The 23,382-nt window shown below is 36.2% G+C and overlaps 1 protein-coding gene and 1 long non-coding RNA gene across 3 annotated transcripts in view; both read left to right on the top strand.

Annotated features, from left to right (window-relative positions):
• plxna1b (plexin A1b) overlaps positions 1-6,754 on the top strand; it is a 134,813-nt gene extending 128,059 nt beyond the window's left edge. Inside the window, exons 27-32 of the mRNA XM_058777992.1 lie at positions 982-1,078; positions 1,947-2,137; positions 4,190-4,359; positions 4,438-4,650; positions 5,897-6,047; positions 6,133-6,754. Of these exons, the coding sequence (XP_058633975.1) occupies positions 982-1,078; positions 1,947-2,137; positions 4,190-4,359; positions 4,438-4,650; positions 5,897-6,047; positions 6,133-6,228 (918 nt within the window). The 3' untranslated portion in view covers positions 6,229-6,754. The remainder of the gene's footprint in view (positions 1-981; positions 1,079-1,946; positions 2,138-4,189; positions 4,360-4,437; positions 4,651-5,896; positions 6,048-6,132) is intronic.
• A 4,276-nt stretch (positions 6,755-11,030) lies between these two features.
• LOC131541870 (uncharacterized) lies at positions 11,031-22,667 on the top strand. Of its 2 annotated transcripts, none has more exons than XR_009271609.1 (8): positions 11,031-11,446; positions 11,698-11,772; positions 13,883-14,253; positions 15,030-15,069; positions 16,921-17,239; positions 19,502-19,631; positions 19,918-20,080; positions 22,178-22,667. It is a non-coding gene; the product is annotated as an uncharacterized LOC131541870 (long non-coding RNA). The 2 variants fall into 2 exon arrangements; XR_009271610.1 differs by having other exon boundaries at positions 11,698-11,789.
• The last annotated feature ends 715 nt before the right edge of the window (positions 22,668-23,382 follow it).

Below are 23,382 nucleotides of genomic sequence, written 5' to 3'. Positions count from 1 at the left end.
GCAGTGTTGGTCAGTAGAGATGCACTGATACAGATATATTCATTGATGTCAATATTTTTATGTTATGGCTGAAAATAAGTGAGTGTTTACATAAAACATGTTTTGCATGTTTACAAATATATAAATGAAACTAAAGAAAGCTGTAATTTTACAAATACTTTTGTACGTGTACATACACGAAATTACAGTTTTAAAATATAATTTATTTATAATTTGATTTATTTATAATTTATTTATAATATGGTGAATTAATATTTTATATTATATCATATTATATTATATTATATTATTTATTAGTTATAAATATTTGCTCCAAAAAATCTAGAATTTTTAGTTTATCTTAAATGTACTTTTAATTTTTATGTTCACAAAATTGTAATTTTACAAAACAAAATTGTACATGTTCGTTTTTTTAAACTTAGTTATACAATATAGATTTAATTAAAAATGTATGGTAATAATATGGTGATAATAATCTGATTGTCAGTATTGTAATTCTGAGCCGACACAAAGCTATAGAATTTAGAATCTATAATTTTACATGTTTATCTTTACAAATGTACAAGTTTGCTTTGAGCCATTTTACATTTTCATGTTTACAAAATGTACATTTTACAAGATAGATTTGTACGTGTTCGTCTTTACAAAATTAGTTTTACTATATAGAATTAATGGCTAATAACTGATATGGTGACTATATTATAAGTCAGCAAAGCTGTAGAAATTAGAATCTAGAATTTGAAATGTAAATTTTTTTAATTTTATTTTTTTTACTTTTTTTGTAATATTGGATGTTTTACAATATAAAACTTTAAATATCTTTACAAAATTTGTTGTACGATAAAGAATTTTCATGTAAATCTTTTTTCAGATTGATGCCCATAATTAAAAATGCTGATCTGGTCTGATTCTGATTTTGATTCTCTATTTGTGGCAGTAATAGAGTGTCAGTGTCAATCTGTCTCTCTCTCTGTCGTCTAGGTAACAGACGGGTCAGCGATCGCATTGGTTCCCAAGCAGAACTCCGCCTACAACATCTCCAACTCCTCAACGTTCACCAAATCCCTCAGCAGATACGGTGAGAGAGAGAGAGAGATGCTTCTCTAACGCTAGTGATGTTTAGACCGTGCAATATAAAATCAGAGCATGAAATACTGTATCCCAGGGGATAAAACGTGGCCTTCTGTTGCCAGTGTATAGCTTTTAATTATTTATTTTTCTTACATTTTCTTATGTGCTTTTGTCATTTTTTTTTTAAAAATACATTTCTGTTTTGTATTTATTTATTTATTTTTATATGCATTTTTAGTTTCAGTTTTAGTACTTAATAATTACAGTTAATTGCCAAGTCAATATTCCATTGACAGTGTAACAAACTGGAATTAATCAGCATACTGTAAATCTGATAGTTTGTACACAGAAATGAAAAACTTTTATTTCACCCGTTTAAAAAAAAAACAGGCAGTACACAGACTATTCTGTTCAGGATGCAGAAAGCATTACCATTGTGGTCTATTTCATTCCAAACATAGCCTTTCTCTCAGTCTTTTTCTGTATATTTCTCTTTGGTGTTTGTTTCTGCGGAAGTGTGTTTGTTGTTGTTGTCGTGTATCCTAATGCTCTGCTCCTCAGTGGGATGAACTCAGCGGTCTGCAACTTCAGACAGAATAGAAAGGATGGATATGAAATCCAAAATCTGTGTTTGACAGTGAGGGAGGAACAGAGAGAAATGATACATGACTTGGTTTTTATCACTAGATAATATAATCCCTAAATTTGGACTATCCCCATACATTTGACTATTTATAATTTTAATAATTTATAATCTCTCTCCAGTCTTCCTCTTAGTTTTCTACAGTTTTAAAGTTTGTTTGCATATTTTTTTCCCCCAAAATTTCTCACCTGCCAAACACCAACCATCCAAGCCGTCCTCTTTGTGTCCACAGAGAGCATGCTGAGAACGGCCAGCAGTCCAGACAGCCTTCGCTCGCGGACGCCCATGATCACTCCAGACCTGGAGAGCGGCACCAAACTCTGGCACCTGGTGAAGAACCACGACCACCCGGACCAGAGGGAGGGCGACCGCGGCAGCAAGATGGTCTCCGAGATCTACCTGACGCGCCTGCTGGCTACCAAGGTGAGGAGAGATGTATTGCACTGCATTTAGAGTTATCAAAGGTAGCTTGAAAAACTTCATGTATTACATACTTCATTTTCAAAATACTTGCTAAAAAGGAGATTAAGCATGTTAAAATAATAGATAACTTTGTTAAAAAATCATGGTTGATAATACATGTCATTCTGCAAAATGAAAGGTTGAGTCAGGCGCATTGCATTGTGGGATACAGTGTCTTGTGCATGTGCTCTGTTGTATACAGCAGATGTAGTACCTACTGCGTACATCTAAATATCATGTAGTGTGCCATTGTGAATATACTCGCATCATTTTAGTATCATTTACACGCTAATATAGTATTTATTAATATTTTGAATTTGTTTTATTTTTCTATTTTCAGTTTTAGTAATTTTATGTGGTTTTGTATTTTTGTAATGCTGTTGCTATTAAGTTTTTCTTATTTTATTGTTGTATGCATTAAAGCTGAATTTCTATTTAGCTTTAATGTATTTTTATTTTTTATTTTTAGTAATTTTAGTTCATTTGAGTCAGTTAATTTCAGTTTATTGCCAGTGCATCATTTCTAATTTTCTCTTTCTTTTTTATTTTATTTTATTTTTTTCATCTAATATTTATTGTATTTTATTTTTAGCTTTATTTCAGTGACCAAAAACAAATTTTAATGGGATTAAATTTTAGTCAACAATATCAACACTGTCACATATTTATTTGTAGTCAGAGCAAATCTGTGCAAATCAAAAAAATAAATGAATAAATGTTTACTACGTTGTCCTGATGTATTACTCAGGCAGGGGTGTTTAGTATGAGTACAGTGAAATCTGTCGCTAATATTCCCCGTCTTGACAAACGCACACACTGGAACTAATTGCCTCACTTTTGAAGCACATGTCTGATTTTCTCAGCTGATGTCCTCAGACAGTTAGTGTTGACCTTTGTGTGTGAATGACTAGTTGCTCATTAACATTTACCAGTGCTCCCACTCTTGTGGAGAACTGTATCTTAATTAGACCAGTGACCTTTGCTTATTGAGCGGTTTGGGAAAAACTATCTCTTTATCCATCCTGTGCTCCGTCTCCATCTAACACTACACTGATATCTCAGCTCAAACCTGCTGCATTTCCCTGAAACCCCATAGTGTTCATGTAAAGAACACATGCATCTCAACCTACTGCGGCTCCAATCACTGATTGGACAAATAAAAATCCTCCATGTCACTGCATTATGTAACAGTGTCACCACATGGGCATCATACACTCTTTTCATGCTCAGTATTTTTGTCTAATTTTCCAGGACACAAATTTAAACATTCTTAAATCAAGACACAAGAAAAACCACATAAGATATTAGTTCTTGCTTTCTGAAAAATAAATTGAGTTTAGGCTTAAACCAAGAAAAATATCTGCCAGTGGGGTCAGAAAAATACACTTAATTCAAATGAAAAACAAGTTTATTTTTCTAACCTCATTGGCAGTTATTGTTCCTATTTTAAAGCATAAACCTGCTTATTTTGATGCTTATTATTATTATTATTTATATATATATTTTTTAGAAAACAGGTTATTGTATATAATTTTGCTTCTTAAGTAAATATATCTTGATTTAAGATTTAGATATTTGTACTGGAAAACACGACTAAAATACTAAGCCAGAAAATCATTTTTCGCAGTGTTTGTTTACAGTATATTCACAATGTTTTTGCTTTCAAATATCTAATTAAGCTACATTGATTTTGCCCTTTTTATCTGACCAAGTTTCTTAAAGAAAAGGTTTTACATCAAGACAGATGTTTTAAAAATAGCATCTCTGATTTATACTTCAGTAGCAAAAATAGCATTAGTTGAGTTGGTAAGTTTGATCCATTTACACGAATCAGTTCAGATTGTCTGTTTGTATGAATCAATTCATCATTTAGAATCAACAATTTATGTTGTCAATCAATTTGTGTATAATGTTTAGTTCTTTGAAGAAAATATATGCTGTAAATGTTTCTGTTCATCACTGTCTTATAATACTGGTACAACATTGCCTTGATTCACTGACCGTCTTTCACAGGGGACACTGCAGAAGTTTGTAGACGACCTGTTTGAGACCATCTTCAGTACGGCCCACCGGGGCAGTGCACTTCCTCTGGCCATCAAATACATGTTTGACTACTTAGACGAGCAGGCCGACAGACACATGATATCAGACCCAGACGTCAGACACACGTGGAAGAGCAACTGGTGAGTTTGTGTGTCTCTCTTGAGGAGCTACAGCTCTTCATCTGTTGGTGTTTGAACGTCGTTCCTCTTTGTCTGCAGTTTGCCGTTGAGGTTCTGGGTGAACGTGATCAAGAACCCTCAGTTTGTGTTCGACATTCATAAGAACAGCATCACAGACGCCTGTCTGTCCGTCGTGGCTCAGACCTTCATGGATTCCTGCTCCACGTCAGAACACAAGCTGGGCAAAGATTCGCCCTCCAACAAGCTGCTCTACGCTAAAGACATCCCCAACTACAAGAACTGGGTGGAGAGGTACGACACTCAGAGATTTCATTTCACAGGATGGTTCTTGCTCTTTTGAATTTATACTCAAAAAACTACCTGCTGCTTCTACAGTGTTGGATGATATATCACATATTCATAATATGTATTTACAATGCATTATGGATGATTTTGCACTTTATGAGCAAGTTTCCTAAAGAAAATCTCATTAGACTAGTTTTGCATTAAGACACCTGTTTTAATAGCATCTCTGATTTATATATATAAAAATATATATATATATACAATAGAATTAGTTGAGTTGGTACATTTGATTCATTTACATAATGTGGTTCAAATTGTCTGTTTGCATGAATCATTTGATCTTTTAAAATCAACAATTTATAGAATCACTCAAAAATGTTCACAGATGTCTCTGGAATATTTTTGTATTATAAATGAAGATTAATATTTAAGATTTTTTGAAGTACATATTTGTTTATCAATGTGTATTTTATTTTGCATCAGTGATTAAATATTATGTTATAATTAGTTAAAAATAGTGTAAAAGTGCCTTGACTATTATAGCTATATTTTTTTTGTTTTAGATCTTGCATTAAAATAATTAGCATGTTAAATATTAAAATGTTGAAAAATATTTATATATAGTCTTTTACAGTTCTGTTAAAAGGTTTGGGGATGGTTCTTCAATCAATCAGTCAATAAATAAATAACAGTAATATTGTCAAATATTATTACAATTTAAAATAGCTGTTTTCTATGTGAATATCTGTTAAAATGTAATTTATTTCTGTGATGCACAGCTGAATTTTCAGCATCGTTACTGCAGTCTTCAGCGTCACATGATCCTTCAGAACTCATTCTAATATGCTGATTTGCTGCTCAAGAAACATTTCTGATTATTATCAGTATTGGAAATATTTTTGTGGAAACTGTGATACGTTTTATCTTTCAGGATTCTTTGATGAATAGAAAGTTCACTTTTGAATTTCTTTAAAACAAAAAATCATATTGACCCCAAACTTTTAACAGAAGTGTACATCTTCCATCCCTACTATGTAGACATACGACTAGTGTTCACAGCGCAAAACTACCTCCCTGGTTCACTAGCCACCTGGTTTTTTCAGAAGCCATGTTTTTGGTGCTCGAGACCATTATAATTGTGCATATAGGAAATGAAATGCTTCAGTGTAAAGGGTGTGTGAGTCTGGATTGACGTGTTTGATCTGCAGATGGATGTTGAACTGCTAATCGATGGCTGTGTGTGTTGTTGCAGGTATTACTCTGATATCTCGCGGATGCCTGTGATCAGCGATCAGGATATGAGCGCGTATCTGGCCGAACAGTCGCGTCTGCATTTAAATCAGTTCAACAGTATGAGCGCGCTGCACGAAATCTTCTCCTACATCACCAAATACAAGGACGAGGTGAGAACCGAACGCAGCTCAGGCCTCTAAACACACTCCGTCTGCTGTGTCACTGAATTGACTGGGTTTTTCTGCTTGTGTGTAGATCCTGTCTGCGCTGGAGAGGGATGAACAGTCCCGCCGCCAGAGACTGAGGGCTAAACTGGAGCAGGTGATCGACACGATGGCTCTTCCCAGCTGATCCGGACTGGAAATCTCTGTGTGTTTTTACACCAGGACAAAACCACAACGCTGAATGTAGGTGGTGTAGATTTTGCGTTGTTTTTGGATGATTTGTTGTTGAGTGCAGTGGACGTTTTCACACAACGCGGACAAAGACACTCTTTCCTGTTTTGAAGAGACAATGAGGACGTTTGGGACCTCTGATGAAGTCATGTGACGTGTCACGAGCCAACGATCGCGACGGATCAAAGGACACTCTAATCTGATTGCGTGTTAACTATGTTTTATTATTTTGTACAAATGTTATCGACCCTCCGCTCTCTTTGCCACTTGTGTTTCTGCTGAATTTGCACAGTTTACAGAATCAACGAGCAACTGCCTCCATCCCATGAACACGACGTCCTGTTTCGGGTTAGGAAACGCAACGACGCGTCTGTTTTAACCTTTACGTACAGTAGTGTTGACGAAAGTGAATTTGACATTACACAAATGACAAAAAGAAGGAAAAAAATAACAAAAAATATGAATAAAAATCTTGTCCTGTGCCATGTTTTATTTGAATGTTGTTTAATGCTAAAAAAGGTTTGTGAAGTAGGAATGTGCACTGATTGTTTTACAATGGAAAAAAAATGATGACAGGAGAAATATTTCATCCAAAAATGTATTAGGTTTGACTGAACTGTTTTTTTTTTAAAGCAAAGCTTTAATTACTGATTCTTTAGATGCTACTCTTGATTTTAACTCGCTCCACTACGTGCGCTCGGATCATTTCAGCAGGTTCATTCTCTGAAGAAATCACTACGTTTAGTGAGACTGAGCGGAAATAAATAAGTGAAAAGGAGGCCGAGTGAATTGTTTGAGATGCATGAGTCAGTGTTTCTGTGGCGTGTCGATACGGAGGGAGGAGACGCTCGTTCATCAGGCCTTCAGCCTCTGTGATCGGAAAAGAGGAAGCCTTTTGTTTTTAATGAGATGGGCTTTCGACTGATCGATCGCTCTGCTTTCATTGAACACTTTAAGAGGAGACGTCTCGTTTGTCAAACTGTTTTTGTTTTGATACGTTTGTTTCCTCTTGAACCTGAGATTCGTCGTTTATTAGTGAATGTTTTAGTGCATCAAAAAGTGGCATGAGTAGGTACGAAATTTAAAATGACGGAGAGAAAAAGAACAACAGTATCAGTGATGAAATATCATTCTAGTTTGTCTATTTTTTTTTTTTTTTTATCGATCTTCCATGTTCTCAGCGAGTCTCTTCCGAAGTTTTTGGCCAGTTTCTCATATCAGATTCAACTTAAAGAGCCCATGAGATCAACATGCCTATTAGATTTGAGTGCATCATATACTGCTCTACTACTAAAAATGACCGAATTAAACTTAAGCTGGTTTACTTTTAGCATTTAAAAACAACAGTCCTTCTCTTCCGGGAAACCTGACCAATAATATTGATGATCTTGCTATTTTTCTCCAATTAAATACAAAGTAAAATGGCTAAATAAAAGCTATTAGCTGTTTAAGAGTACCATCCTAACCTCTCTATTTAATTGGAAATATGTCAGCAAAGGAAAACCGAACTAATCAGGCCTTTTCGTGGGGTCTCTAATGCTTATTTTACCAAAATATCAAATTAAAGGCCTGTTCATACTACGACTGATAACTATATTAGCATCCTCACCAAAGGACAATAATATTGCATATTTTAAATGTGCACTTCTGGTGTGTTTGTGAATGACACTGCAGTGCGCACTTTAAAAAGGAAGATTTTGTTTGACTGTCATTGTTTTTGTTGTTCATCAGCTAGAAAAATAAATTAATCTGAAAGTGATTACAGTGATGCATTTCATTTTAATGTAGACTGCTAAACATTTTGGTTAAAGTTATCCTTCTTGGTGTGAACAAGCCTCAAAACCAGTTTAATGGTTGTATTGTAACTAAAGTAACCAGCTCTGCTCTGATTGTGATGTCAAAGGCAGGTAGTCAGGTCAGATCAGATCAGATTTACCCAAAGACAAAAAGAAGAAAAACAGACTTTATATTAACACTGAAGTTGAGACTTTGTTGGTTTGGCTTTTTCCTCCTGCTACATAATCTTCATGCAATAATCTTGTGCTGTCAGTAGGTTGGTGCACGTCTACACTTTGCACAGTTAATCCTGTATCAGTTGATTTAGACTGATGGAGGTCGTGTTGGTGTTTTTGGTCAGTGTAACTGCAGCCATTGACCTTCTAATCAGTCTGGTTTGACGTTGCATGCTTTAAAATGAGTTCCAAACATCTCAGGATCTTCCTTCCACTCTTGAGTTTGTCTCTCGACCAGAGAACTGCTGTGGTCAGTTTGCTGGACTCACCTATGATGTTCTGGACGTTTGGTTTGCGGTTCTTCCCAGGGACTTTCAATGTTTACACCCAACTTTCAAATCACATGTAAAAAAAAAAAAAATAAGGATTTCACATTGTGTTTTAATTTATTTATATTTTGATCCTGTTGTTGTGTTTCTTAGATTGAAATGTGTCTAAACCAGTGCTGCTGGAGTTTTCTCTGCTCTTCTTTCATATGTTCCTGTAATGGCTTCTACAGTTCTCATGAATCTGCTCTTAAACTCAAGATCACTATGAAGGTCCACGCTGATAAAACGCAATAATACTGCGGCACAGATACAGAAGCTCTCATGTCTAACCTCATCCCTCTTTTGCTTTGTTTCTTTCCAGTAATTTCTGAAAAATGATAATGAAGTATCTATCCCTCAGATCAGAAAAAAGTTGCAGAGATGAAGTGAGACAGTTTGTGGTGTTGGTGAAACTGTAATGACAAAAGACATTTGATCAATTATGATTCAGGACTCAAGACTGTCACTGGTGTCTATTCATGTGTAAATGTTTTTTTTTTTTTTTTCCAGATTTACTATTTGTAAATAAACAAGCATCAAGGAGAAATTAAACATGTTTTTGCAAAAAAAAAAAACGACTCTGGTGTTATTCTTTTTTTATTTATTTTATTTATATATCTAAAATCAAATCCTGCACAACCTGGAATATTTAGTCTCAGTTGTGTCATTGATTAAAATATTAACTATTTTTAATACATTCTGGTACAATTTGATTATTTTACACCAAGAAATATTTTTTATTTTTTTGGTATGATATAACTTGGTTACTTTTGTGATTAGAAATGGTTAAATGACCTTAAGAAATAGTCTCACTTTTACTTATAGCGATCAAAGAATATAAAAATAAAGAGCATTTATTATGGTATCTTTTCTACAAATCAGCCACACACACAAAAAACACCCAGCAATGAAGGGAATACACTGTAAAACATCAAGTATATAAAATGCACACACACACTTATGATCTGGTGTGACTAATAATGCTAAAACAAACAGGGTGAAGTCAGCTAAAACGTTTTGGCAAATGACTAATAATACCAAAAAAAAAAAAAAAAAAGCTATGCTTTGATGATATTCTTATAAATTAGCATGGGTTTCTTAAATATATTTTTATTTTTTAAATGTGAAAAAGTATAAAAGTTTTAAAATGATGAGAGTTAGAGTATCGGCAGGTACCTTCTTGAGCCACAGAACAGCATTCAGGTAAAATGGGCCAATCTAAAAAGAGAACAACACCGGTAATTTCAGCTTAAATCATTTTATTTTTAACAGTAAATTGACACTGTTATCTTTAGTGTGCCATAGCAGCACCATAAATGTATTTCATTAAATAGAAAGTTGAATGACTATTTAATTAAACAATGCAATTAAAAATAAACTGATCACGTTGTATAGGTGTGTGTTTCTGTGCATTGGTGTCTTTTGTGTGCATATGTGTGTATGCTTGTATTTTTTAAAGATTTTGTATGAATACATATCTACAGTAGGCCTATAAACCTATTTTCACCCTCAATTTCTGTGTACAAGTGTGTGTGTGTGTGTGTATGCAGCCCATTTTATCGACATCTTCCTTTCTTTCCCTTTCTCTTCTCTCTTCTTGTCTCTCTGTTTCCTTTCTTTGCTTGTCCTCCTGCCATACTGTCTGCAATGCAATTTTTTTAAGACTGTTAAGATTTTCTATGGATAGGCCTACGTATCTAGGCCTATTAAACCTATTTTCACCCTCAATTTCTGTCTAAAAGTGTGTGTGTGTGTATGCAGCCCATTTTCACTGAAAATTGTGGCCCATTTTAGCTTAACCAGCCATTTCCACCTAAAATGACCACAAAAATCAAAGTTTCTTTTATAAATTAAACATTTTTATTTGAAAGAGCATGTCAAAACGTTGTTCATGAACCTGCTTTGTTGGTTAGCTTCTTATAATTGCTTTAGTACCCTTATTAGTGATTTATGAAATTTATCTAAATATCAGGCTAAATTACCTTACAATTTCTCTGACAAGCTTCTTGTAACACGCTGCCCTGCCCACCTTAAAAAACTCAGACCAATAAAAATTATTGTTACATATCAACCAGTGTTGAAGCAACAATGCAAGATCAGTTATTGTGATTTTCTGTAAAAAAAAAAATTAAAGAGATATGATGCTACAACCTTATTTGGCCCATTTTAGCTGATTGACAAAAGTAGTCTTTGTTAATGTCTAAAGATTTTTGGTGAAATACTATTTTAGTTGTTCTACTTCAAAATGTTGCATTTAATGTAATGTTACTTCACATTTCTTTGTAATTATTTGTGAAATTTACCAGAAATTTTCCTTTTATAAAATGTTTTCCCTAATTCATTTGCACATTGCCAAGTTCATATAATGACGCGTCATTTTAAATGATCGGTCATGATTGGCTGACGCTTCAAGAAGATCGCGGCAAAGAGGTCAAAGTTGAAATTACTAGCATTTGGCGCGCAGTTCAACCGACGGCAGGACAGGAGTGAACGGCTGAACGCTGAAAACCAGTGTGTTGGCTTGCGAATCGCGAAAATGTAAAATATAAATTCCGCCTTAGCGGAATATCAGGGCTAAAATCGTGCTAAATGTCTCTCAGGCGTGCTTCTCTCAGGTCTTTGAAAATTCACACATTTTGATCGTAAATCAAGTGAACAAGCCTCGATTGGCGCCCAATTTAACGACTTATTTGGGTCTGTTACATTTTTAATTGGAATATAGCCCACAAGTCTACAGTTTTGACACTTTGTCATTTTCGAGTTCATCAGCTCCAGTTAAGATGAAAAAAAGCGTCTGGATGTTCTTCAGTATGTGTCGGTGGTTAAAATCATAAAGGTTTGGAACAACATGATGGTGAGTAAATGCAATTTATTTTTAGATCAACTATTCTTTAAATGCTGCAAAGTTCTTAATATTGTGCCAGAAAGTTTTGAAATAAACATAAAGCTTCCTAATTAGCTGATGCCAGTGGCAGTGTTATTTTCCCAGTCTTTTTACATGTATTAAAATTCAGCTAGCTTGTAGATGTGATTATTTCTGGCCTTGCGTGGGTGTACGTGTGAAAAGCACATTAGAACTAAGTTCTGTTAATTACGGAGTTGCAGGTTTTGTGCCCGTCTCTCCGTCACCTCCAGCTCCAGCGGGACGCAGGACACTTCCCGCCCGTCTCTGCTGCTCAGGTGAGGAGATCTCACAGGTGAGTGTGTGTCTGATGGAAACAGACCCAGGAGCTCCAGTCATGTGCCAGGCGGCTCTGTGGGGCTCAGTAGCACCTGTTCTCCCTCACCTTGAGCCTGATGAGAGTGATTCAGCTCTGGAAGACTTCCCTCAGTGTCACCGTTCACTTTAGGGCCAGTGGAGTTTGGCAGCAGATACGTCAACGTGTCTTTTTTCTTTTTTTTTAACAATCTGTATTTACATACTTAATTCAAATGGCAATATATGATTGGATTTTGTTTTGCATCCTAGTAGATTTCTAAACTGAGCTGCATGTGAGATTCAGGTGGTGAAGCTGCTCTGAACTGTGCTCACAGAGGTATAAATGTGGCATCACTCTGATTTACATGCTCCACACAGCCTGATCCCGCCTGGACAAAGAGAGCGCCACAGTCGGGCCGTATGTTCTTTGATTTTTCCGGTGTGTTAATCACGACCTCACGTCTCTGGCTTAAGAAGCAGATTATGGTGATGCAGGCAGAGACCCTCACGCTCACTGACTCTGCTCAGAATAGAATACTAGCGTACTGCTTACTGTATAATACACTGTATATAGGCTACAGCTTTTTTTACTGCTAAAGAAAAGACGTACACAATTCAGTGGTATGCAACATTGCTTGTGAGTGGTGCAAAGTTATATTAATGGCAGTTAATCTTTAATTCAGTTTTGCATATAAATGTCTTAAATTTTGGTATTCTGATAAAATAGTGAGGGGGAAAAAGATGTTAATATGTTAAAGTCAACCTATTTACAATTAAGCACATTACATTTGTATTGAATTCTCTCTCACAATGCAGTGAGTATTTCATGCATGCAGAAATTATCTATACGGTGTATAATTATTTTGAAGACCCCTTCCAAAAGTAGTAACTAAAGTTTTTCAACAAATACCGCAGTATTTCGGTTTGGTTATTTTAAAAGCAAAATTTATGTTTTCAAAAATTGTTATCCAATATATGAGCATGAATGTGGCTTCTTTCCTCATGTCTTTCTTATATTAGCTGTAAATCTAAACTCAATGCTCTGTTGTTTTTCCAACATTTTTTTTTTTTACTATAATAACTAAATTTAAGCTATGAAATATTAAAATTAAAAGGAATACAGTAACTAAACTGCTGCTACCGAAAGCAGAGCTGAAACTCAACTGAAATGTGATGTACGTTTGAAAATGGCCTTCAAATAACAAATCTGAAAATGTAAAACTTGCATAGCCTTGATTAAAACTATGGTTACAATGGTAAGTTTTGTCCAACACCAACTTATAGTGCACCCAAACAGCTGAACAGAACGCTTGTGAGTGCATTTTGCTGCTCTCTTGGATTCACTGAAGACTGATTCAGAGAAGAGCTGGTGGCCAAACTGGGCTGTATCATGAATAATTCTGCTCATCCTCTCCGCAGCACTTTGTCTTAGAGCTGCTTTAGCCACCGGCATCTTCCAGCACAATGTTTTAAGACGTGCTGCCGGGAATCTTCGCTGCCTGCTGGAATGTCTTCTCTTCCTTCTACCACTGAGTTTGCCTGCGTGTGACGGCTGGCTGATACCCAAGCCAAGAGGAATGACATTGCACAAGGACACATCTTCTTATTCATGGGCCCTGTAGCATTATCATGCATATTACACACTCTTTCTGTCTAACTGTACTGTGTGCATGTGTACTACAGCACTTCATGCTTAGTTTGGTGGTGGTAATTTCTCTGGCATCAAATGCATCTATCTGGTTGTCTAAATAATAATTGCATCAAGAATCTGTTGGCATTAAAATAGAGAAGCCTAAGTTTGTGTTCAGTTACTCCGAATTTAGTTAGTGTTCATCCGTGACACAGTCACATTTATATTCAAAACATTTAAAAGATATATTTTTCAATTGAAAGCTCAAACATGAATATTTCATTAAATTTCAGTACCGGTATAAGTCTGTGATGCTCTGAGAGGAAAAGAATGACATTGATTCATATGAAGGCAGCATGCATTGCATTTTTCCACATTTCTGCTTTTGTTTTTCCTTTGCCTTTTCCTTTCTCTCGCTTCGACAGCTATCTTACGATGTCGTTTCCTTTTCCTCCAATCAGGTCAAGCCCCAGAGGAGCAGCGTGTCTTTCTGATGGTAGCAGTCAAGCCTCTCATCCGCAGTGAAGGATGGAGGGGGGTAGGATGGATTAACAGGAACCAGAGTCGTCAGCACAAGTAGAACAGGCATGCACCTGTGAAAGTGGATGATGTTGGGCAGTTCTGCCCAATGATTTAGTTTTAGATTTTATGCATTTAAATGCACCAAATTGAAGTGCACCATCATGGGTCAAATTAAATGTGACTAAAGATTTCCAAAACACTTGTCATTCACATAGTTCTACACAGCTTACCATGTTTAAATCTATTCTACAGACTTTTTCCCCAAACCAGTGCAGCAAATGCAAGAAAAATTAACAACTGTAACATTACAGTAAGTGATTTCAGACATTTTGCTAACTTTAAAGACATGTCCTTTATCCAGAACTCTGGTATTCAAACTCAAACACCCAAATTGATTGACAAAAAAAAAAAAAAAAGCCACTAAATATCAGTCATGTTCTAATACAAAGGCATGTTGAGGGCATGTAGTGCTGTCTCTGTAAGGGTTGAAGAGATGACGCATCGATCCTGGCTAATCTTTATTTAATGATCAGCACAAATCTTGAGCAATATCTGAAATTTGTCCATCAGCACACGCATCTTGATCTCTCTTATGGTTTCTCAGCCTCCAGTGTCTGGAGGTGTGCTGCTGTCCAGGGTGCTGAAGATCTTTCCACCAACCTAAACCCACTCTAACTCTAGGCATCAAACTGATCTCTGTGGACTCTGGAGAAGCGTATTCATTTCTATCTGTATTACCGTAAATTCATGCCAAGAATCGTCAACACCAAATTAGTGGTATTCAGGAAGGTTTTGAAGTACAACACATCATCCTGGAGTGACTGTTTAGTTCTCTGGCATCATTTGATGACTGTTTGATGCCGCACTAATTTCCAGGTGGTCTGGTGTACTTTGACCCCTGGAAGTTGCATAAGGCTAGCCAGTCAGATATATATATGTGTGTGTATAATATATATATATATATATATATATATATATAATTAATTTATTTATTTTTTTGTGAAATGTGCATCAGAGAAGCAATTTGTGGGCCGATGGGTCTCAGGTGCTGGATGGTATAATCAAACAATATTCTCATGTTCCCAGGCAGACCTTGCAGGCAAACCACCAACTCCAGTCAAATACAGTGAGTGGCAGCAAGCAGTTCAGCTGTGTATTTCTATTGCAGAAAGTTTTTCCCTTGTCAGCCAAGGACGACTAGCTGATGATGAGAATCTGTGTCCAGTGAATCAGCAACATTCTCACCACATCTGTATTCTGCAGGGTGGAATAGTCTGTTAAATTAAAATGTATTCTGGATGTAATTAGCTGTATGGTTTTTCATAAGTCATCTCACTTTAGTAGTTGCAGAAGTGGTTGCCATTATTTAGTGAACCAGCACCTTTAAAGAGAGAGTTCACCCATGAATTAATATTGTCATTTGCACGTATGATGAACACGTTGCCAAATGTTTGTTATCGGTAATGACATGCAAGAACCAATGTCATTTGATAAACCAGTGATGTCAGAAACCTGTTATATTACATTTCATTGGTTATTGTGTATTTTATATTTTTTCTTTAACATCAAACCTGGCGGGATGTGTTGTGATGTCACTGCAAATGAGCATGATTATAAAAGAGAACTGCAACAGAAGGGAAGATTTTCATTGTGAAATTTGTCTTTCTGACACAAAGCTATCGTGTAGCTTTAGAAGACAAAAGAAAATGGCACATAAGTTGTATGGCTGATTTTTGCGGTACTTTTTTTGTGCTTTTTTGGTCAACAGCCCCAGTCGTTTTACTGGTTTTCCTCCATAAAATCCCTGTATTGCCCTCTCCTAAGTTGCAAAGCCTCTCAAAGCTGCACTTGCCAGAATCCAGTTCTGGGGAGCAGGCAGATTTTCTACACCAATATCAATTGGCCATTCCCACTGCCAGAGCTCGGCGAGTGATTCCCTGGATGAAGGTGGCATGGAGCGAGCCAGAGGAGAGCAGCAGGCCCGATTGTGTTCTCCTGCTCACCTGTGTTCACCTGACCCTGTTTTGGCCAGTTTCCTTCCATTCTGCCGAACCTCATCTAGCTTGTCAAGCATTAAATCTTAAACTCTTCAACTCAAGAGATCTGTTCCAAAACCTACCGGCTATCTATGTTAGAAGCATTATTAAGATGCACTTATGTTTCAAAAGATAATTTTAAGATGGGAGGAAAATCCAATTTGGGAAGCTTGTTTTTGCAAGGGATAAAACGGATTCTGGTTTGTTCAATATCTGATGTATGACTGAAAATAGTTCAATTGGCAAAATACATTGAAATCAATTGTGAGTCGAGTCTCCTGTGTACCTGTGGAGTTCTATTTGTATGATGTACTATTTTATTATGAGTTGCTGTTTGTGGATTGCCAAATTAGTGACTCAAGAGGTTCCATGACAGTCACGATGCTGCATTAAAAGGCAGGTCACTGAGTTTTGGAACAGAGCCATTGTTGAGCTGTTTCAAATGACCTGCAGATAAGCTCACTACACACTTGGCAACGTTACAGATGCGAAACAAGCTCTGTGTGTTTAATTAATTATGAGAAGGCAGATGGGCCAAGAATCACATATCTGACCGAGACAGAAGACCTGATAGGACCAGATCTGCTTTAATATCTCATGTACCTTGTTCTAGTTTAACATAAAAGTCGATTTTTTCAATGCAATGTGCTTTGCATTGCAACTTTTTACCTTCTCTTTCCAGTGTGAAGAATGAACTGGAAGTGATATGAGTTGTGATTTTTAACTCAATTTGATTGGACTTCCAAAAGTTACTGTAATTTTACACAACAGCAAATTAAAACTTTTTTTTTTTTTTTTAAATAACTAGGCACCACTCAGTTAATTATGATTTTAATGTTTCACTGATTATTTTTCTATAAATAGGTGCTGAAGTATCCAGTATATGTGCTCAGTATTATGTCGATTCCTCACACAGTCCCTGTGTCTCTTGTTTTCCTCAGGCCATGTGTCTTATTAATGATGGAGGCGGAAAGAAGCCACACTTTTCATTAACCTTCAGGATTCATAATTCACAAGCCCATGTTCTTCTCTGCCAGCCGTCACAGATACTGATGACTTCCTGTAACTGTTGCTTATTAAAGCAGCCAATCAGTGTTTACATGATGTCATTCTCCTGCAGCTCCAGTTATAAGTCACATGGCATTTACAGCTCAAAGTTTTCTGGTCCCATCATGTGCCAAGATGGACTTCTGCAGTTCCTGCGGCAGCTGAGCAACTGCCATTGAGATGAATGGGGCTGATAATGGATTCTTTCCCCAGGTATTATAGATGACACAAGGGAGAGTACACAATGGTTTTTGCATTTTTATGTCAAAGACAGTACAATGTAGAAAAGACAAAGATACAAGACAATGCACTTTTTGAGGTAATGAGCTGCGTAATAATGCCACAAAGCATTATCAGTAACAGCAATACTGAACTTACCAGTGTCTGCATAGATAATTTTTTAATGTTATTTATTCATTTATTTTTGTAAGTGCGTAAGTTGCTTGAGAGTGTAGGAAGGCTGATCTGATGTGGTTCATAATGCTCTATAGTGGGTCACTATTTTTCCTGTGCTTCCATAGTACATTTTCTGATTGGTTTTGAGGGTTGTGGGTAATGTAGCTTGACTTTGGCCTGTGTTGAAGGGTTTATATATTATCCCTATAAATCCGTTTCTCCATGGTGAAGATGAATAGTATGTCTTCTTCCAGAACACTACTGTTGCTCTCTGACACACAGTACACTAGGAAATATATACTGCAGAGAAACTCAGAAAGTTTGTCACTGGTAATAGATGAGGAGGATCTTACAGTAACACTGTACTCTGTATGAACCTGAAAACTTTATTCAACACTCGGATCCTTCTTCACTTTGAGTTTTTCATTTTATAACATTAATCACTGTTGACTCATGAAGCTTTTCAAAGCAGCATCATGTAGAGGTTCCAGTTCATTCTGTAGTTTCTGAAGGTCACTCTAAAGAGCATTGCACTTGAGGAAGAGATGGACAGCATGTTATTTCGCAGAAAACTAATCTTGTTAGAAAGTTGGCAGTGTCTGCAAAAAAGGTACTGGAATTGGGATTTAAGCTTTAAATCATTAATAAAGCCACACCAAGTCATTTTTCTTTTCAACAAATGGTTTGTGAAAGGAGGTGCTTAATCTTGCACTTTTGTTCATCCAACTTGGGAGGTAAAAACCAATTTTATTTTCTGTATATTTTATGAGGTTGATGATTTTTGCAGCACTGTTACCAAACGTGTGCATGTATGAACAATTTAAAATGTTTGAATGTGTGATTTTATTATTTTCTTGCAGTAAACATAACTGATTGGGTAGCAAAGTTTACAGTTAGACAAGCTGTGAGGCAAGCTAGTTTAAGACCAAACATTGGTTTTTCAATTGATTTTTAATTTAATTTCAGTTGAACTGATTGTGTCTAAATTGTGATGCTTTTGACACGTTATTATTTTACTCATAAAGGATACATTGAATAGGCAACTCCAGACTAAAGGCCCATTCACACCAAGAGTGATAACGGTTACTATATTCGCTGACACTTAATTTCTAGCGATTATCGTCGATTTGATTGCACAGATACTATTTAAACTGGAGCTAGACAATGACATCTCTGAATTCAATAATGAAATGCCTTTAACTGAAAATTAAGAAAATTGAGTGTTTAATCTTATCATTATACATTACTGACACTCTGTCCTCCAATTTGATACTGTTAAGTGCTTTAACACAATCTGTATTGTTAAAAGCACTATATAAATAAAGGTGACTTGACTTGACTATATTTGCATCCACACCAGCGAAAGATAACTGTGTTTATTCTAAGCGCACACTCCTCTGCTACTTCTCTGCCACATTCTCGAGCTCATTGCAGCAGGATTGATTCTGATTGGCTGTCTATGTTTTTATCATTCAGCAGTTGGAAAAAATCATTCTGTAAGTGATTCCAATGATATTGTTTCTCTGTGCCTTTATCGTTATAGCTGTGGTGTGGACTCTGCTATTCTTTAATATTGAGATCAATTTTTAGAACTATATCTTTATCGTTATCATCCTTGGTGTGAATAGGCCTCAACTCTTTCTTTATGCCCCTCATGCTGAAGTTTTGTTCGATTTTTTTTTTTTTATAAAACTGGATATATAGTTTAATTCATTAATTGATTTGTACTATTTTTCACTTGCTTTTCATCATAAATATCGCTTTTGTAGCTGGCATGGTGCTGATTAATAAACATACAATTACTGGACACAAGACTAAATGTAGGTTGGGAGGGTTTTTGTGTGTGTGTTGTCATGTTTAAAGCTCAATACTTCTTATACTGTTATTGCTTTTTTATTAAATAATAGTTCATTTAACATTTAATGGTTCTTGCTCCAAGGAACACGATTTGTGCTTTTATTGCCTTAATGGGAGACTAATTTGTACCCCATTCGTGTAAAATGTCACTGTGTTTTCCTTTATCCGTTCTGAATTTTTCTTTTACTAGATTGTGCATTTTCTCGTTCTCTCCTGCTGCAGAATAACACACTTCAGTAGCCCTTCAGAAAGCTGTCAGACTCCACCCTGGTGCTGCATCCTTCTGATCTAAAGTGAGAGAGAGACAGAGGACAATGCAGGAGAAACGGCATGGAATGTCTTGGTCTCCATGGTAACATGTTTCTGCTGTATAAACAGCGTTTTAAACGAAACACAGCAAGAAAGCCATAAAAGACTATTTATTCTGTATTATGATCATGAGGCCTAGTAAATAAGAGAAACATTCACGTAAATATCACCACATGCATTTGAATTTGAATCATACAGTCTAGTTTTCTCATTATAGTTTTGTGTCTTTCATCTCTTTGTGAACATCGGAGGTCTGTTTGTCAAAAGTCCTTGCGGACATGGATATTAATATTGTTGCTGTGTGTTGAAATGAAGTGTTTTGGTCGCAGGTGTGGATTGGGCCTGTTTTTCTCCTGTTCTCATCTCGTCTCGATCCTCCTCCATCTTTTATACTCTTGAACTGGATGGATGTTGGTTCAATGCGAGCGTCTCTCTGATTCTCTCGCTGTGTTCCTCTGGTGCGCCCGCTGTCACATCAAACATGCCCAGCAGGTCTGTCGCGCCCCATTTCTCTGGGTTTGCTTCACAGATGTTTCTGGGTCAATCACCTGACCATGTTTAACATGACCATACACTCACTTTCATCACGTGTTGCTGTGGAAACACACCCTCCTGTCTATGTTGATTCGTCATGCATCACATTTTTATCTTAATGTACTATTCATTCAGGAACAAGCTGAAATAATGACTACACTGAAAAACATTGCTTCTCAATGACTTTGATTTTGACTTGTTTTTTGCAATTAAAATATTGAATATATTAAGGTTGAAATATTATATAAAGAGAATATATACTGAATATTATCTTTCAAACATTGAGTTGTTTACACTGAGATTTTTATTTTTATTTCTGAAGCCTTTAACTGAGAGTAGTGGAGGATGATTTGTCTGTACTCCTAATAACACACTTTAGTCTTTCTCTGCATCCCTCTAAACTCACACACACACACACAGAACATCTAATGTGCTTCATCTGTTTTATACAAGAACATTTTTGATTGAATTTTGCGTCTTTAGAAACTCATTGCAAATTACATACATTTGCAACCAATTTTCTTTCTTGAAACTCTTTTCTTCCCCAGAGGCTCTATTGTGTGTTTGCTAGACCTCGAAGATAATTACAGGTTCTACCATAAGAAGGAATATTCCACAAATGTTCTTTTAGGCCTTTCAGAATGAGCTTTACTCAGCTTCAGAGTTAGTTCAGTGCATACAATGGAAATAAATGGTGACTGACTCAGCAAAGCTCTAAAGAGGACAAAAAGAGAGCGCTATATCATAGTTTATTTTATTCAAGCACTGTATTCCAGATCATATAACGTCATACCATATTGTTACGAGACTCAGGGAACCCATTGTGTTCAACACAGTTTATATGTTGGAATATAGTGCTGGAGTAAGTTGTATGAACTCTTTTATGACAATTGTATTGTGCTTTTTTGACAGAATCTGTCCACGTTCACTTTCTGTTCATGGAAAAAAGCAGCATGAACCTTCTATTAAACGTCTCCTTTTGCGTTCCACGCAAGAAAGAAAGTCCTGTGGGTTTGGACCGACATGAAGGTCCATAAGTAATGACAGTTTTCTTTTTTGGGGTGAACTAACCTTTTATAAGCGATGGAAAAACTATTTTCATACCTGGAGAATAACTCATGCCACAGTCGATAATAGAGCTTAAATAATAGATCACAGCCAAATATATATAATGTATGATGAGCGCTAATGACAGAGCTTCATGAGGCACTTTGTCATGACATACACTGAAAAATATTTTGGACATATTCCAGCTCTTTGTGAAAAGTATTTTATAGTGGTATTTAAAGATAGAGCCATTGGAGCTAACAAACACTGGTGTGTAAATGATCTCTTTTATTATATTCAGCAGATTTCCCTCTGGGCTACAAAAGAGATTTTTACTGAGATTAGAAGAGATGTTAGTAAGTAATGTATAAAAGTGAAAAACGAGTTATAAGCTAAAATATCTTCCATAGTTAAGTGTAATTATAATGTTTTGAATTCTTACCACACCATTTAATAACAAGAGCAACAGGTCAATTAAATATTCATTCTAATTTCAGAAGAGATCTTAGAAAAAGATCTTAGACTGCATTTACACTGTAAGGCCTCGTGCTCAGATCTGATATTTTATCATTTACATTCATTTAAAGCATAACTGAAAGTACTAACCAGCCAGTATTTGGCTGTTTTGAAATGATCACAATTAACTGTTCCTGCTTTACTTCTTCTTGCTGTCAGTTCCAAAAAATTTTTTTGGAAGAATTATTGTTTTCAAGCCCTCGTTTTGCACAATATTTTCATTAATTTGTTCATTTCTACAATTTTGTGTATATCTCTGTTGGCATCTTTGAGTTATAACAGCACTGTAACAGCATTTTATCATCATCTTACTCTCTAGGTATTGATAACTGGTATCTGCTTCAATTTTAATAATGGTCCATCACCAGTCAGATGATGCATCGGGTTTAGAGCAGCTTTTGAAAATATCCCAAGTCAGATGCAAAAAATTTGTAAGTCTGCGGCTACTATGGCATTTGATTATTTGCTGCTATTGTTACACACACTGTTCAGGGCTCTGATGCTGGAGACGGTTCATCTGCAGGCAGGAGAGGAGCGTGTCAAACACATCAGCAGATGGTGAACAGCATCAAAAGACCCGCTGGGCTGCACTGCTGTCATCAGAGATCAGAGGCCGCGACACTGACCAAACGGCATAAGTGAAGAGCATGAAGAGTCAAACAAAGCTCGTTTTCTGAGATGTGCAGATGGAGGGGTCAGAATCTGGCATAGATGGCTTGAAAACATGGACCCGACCATCAAATAGAGACTTCGTACCATGACACCAGGCAAACTGTGTGTCAGTTGCCTGAACATATTTGTGATGTCTGCAGATCTCAGACCAGTGAAATATTGTTGGAATAAGGTCGAACAGGAGTGTTCCTCGTAATCTGTCATCAAAATGTAATAACCTGCTCCACCTCTGACGTCAACAAGCTCTCTTATTTTGTATGTACCAATGATTTCTAATGATCCAATCAATTCATAATTCATAAAATTAAGCTGTCCCTGCTGTCCATTTTCTCATTAAATATTCTGTTCCATTCTGAAATAAGTCAGATTGCATATTGTATTGTCATCTGTGTTTCTCATTCTTTCAGAAGAGCCCATCATTCAATCAGTATGGTACTTTTGTGACTTTGGCAATAACTTAATTGGTGGGAATCTGGGATTTTTGCTGAAAAAAAAAAAATCCACAATTTACACGTTGAGACTTAATTTAACTAACCTCTTTACATTACATATTTGCACTTTTTGGCCTTGTAATACAGTATCTCACAGAAGTGAGTACACCCCTCACATTTTTGTAAATATTTTATTATATCTTTTCATGTAACAACACTGAAGAAATGACACGTTGCTACAATGTAAAGTAGTGAGTGTACAGCTTGTATAACAGTGTAAATTTGCACAATTTACACATAGGCATTAATGTCTTAAAAGTGAGTACACCCCTAAGTGAAAATATCCAAATTGGGCCCATTTAGCCATTTTCTCTCCCCGGTGTCATGTGACTCGTTAGTGTTACAAGGTCTCAGGTGTGAATGGGGAGCAGGTGTGTTAAATTTGGTGTTATCGCTCTCACTCTCTCATACTGGTCACTGGAAGTTCAACATGGCACCTCATGGCAAAGAACTCTCTGAGGATCTGAAAAAAAGAATTGTTGCTCTACATAAAGATGGCATAGGCTATAAGAAGATTGCCAAGACCCTGAAACT

This window comes from Onychostoma macrolepis, chromosome 06 (genome assembly GCF_012432095.1).
Source record: "Onychostoma macrolepis isolate SWU-2019 chromosome 06, ASM1243209v1, whole genome shotgun sequence".
Lineage (NCBI taxonomy): Eukaryota > Metazoa > Chordata > Actinopteri > Cypriniformes > Cyprinidae > Onychostoma > Onychostoma macrolepis.
This window is presented reverse-complemented; position numbering and strand designations above follow the sequence as displayed.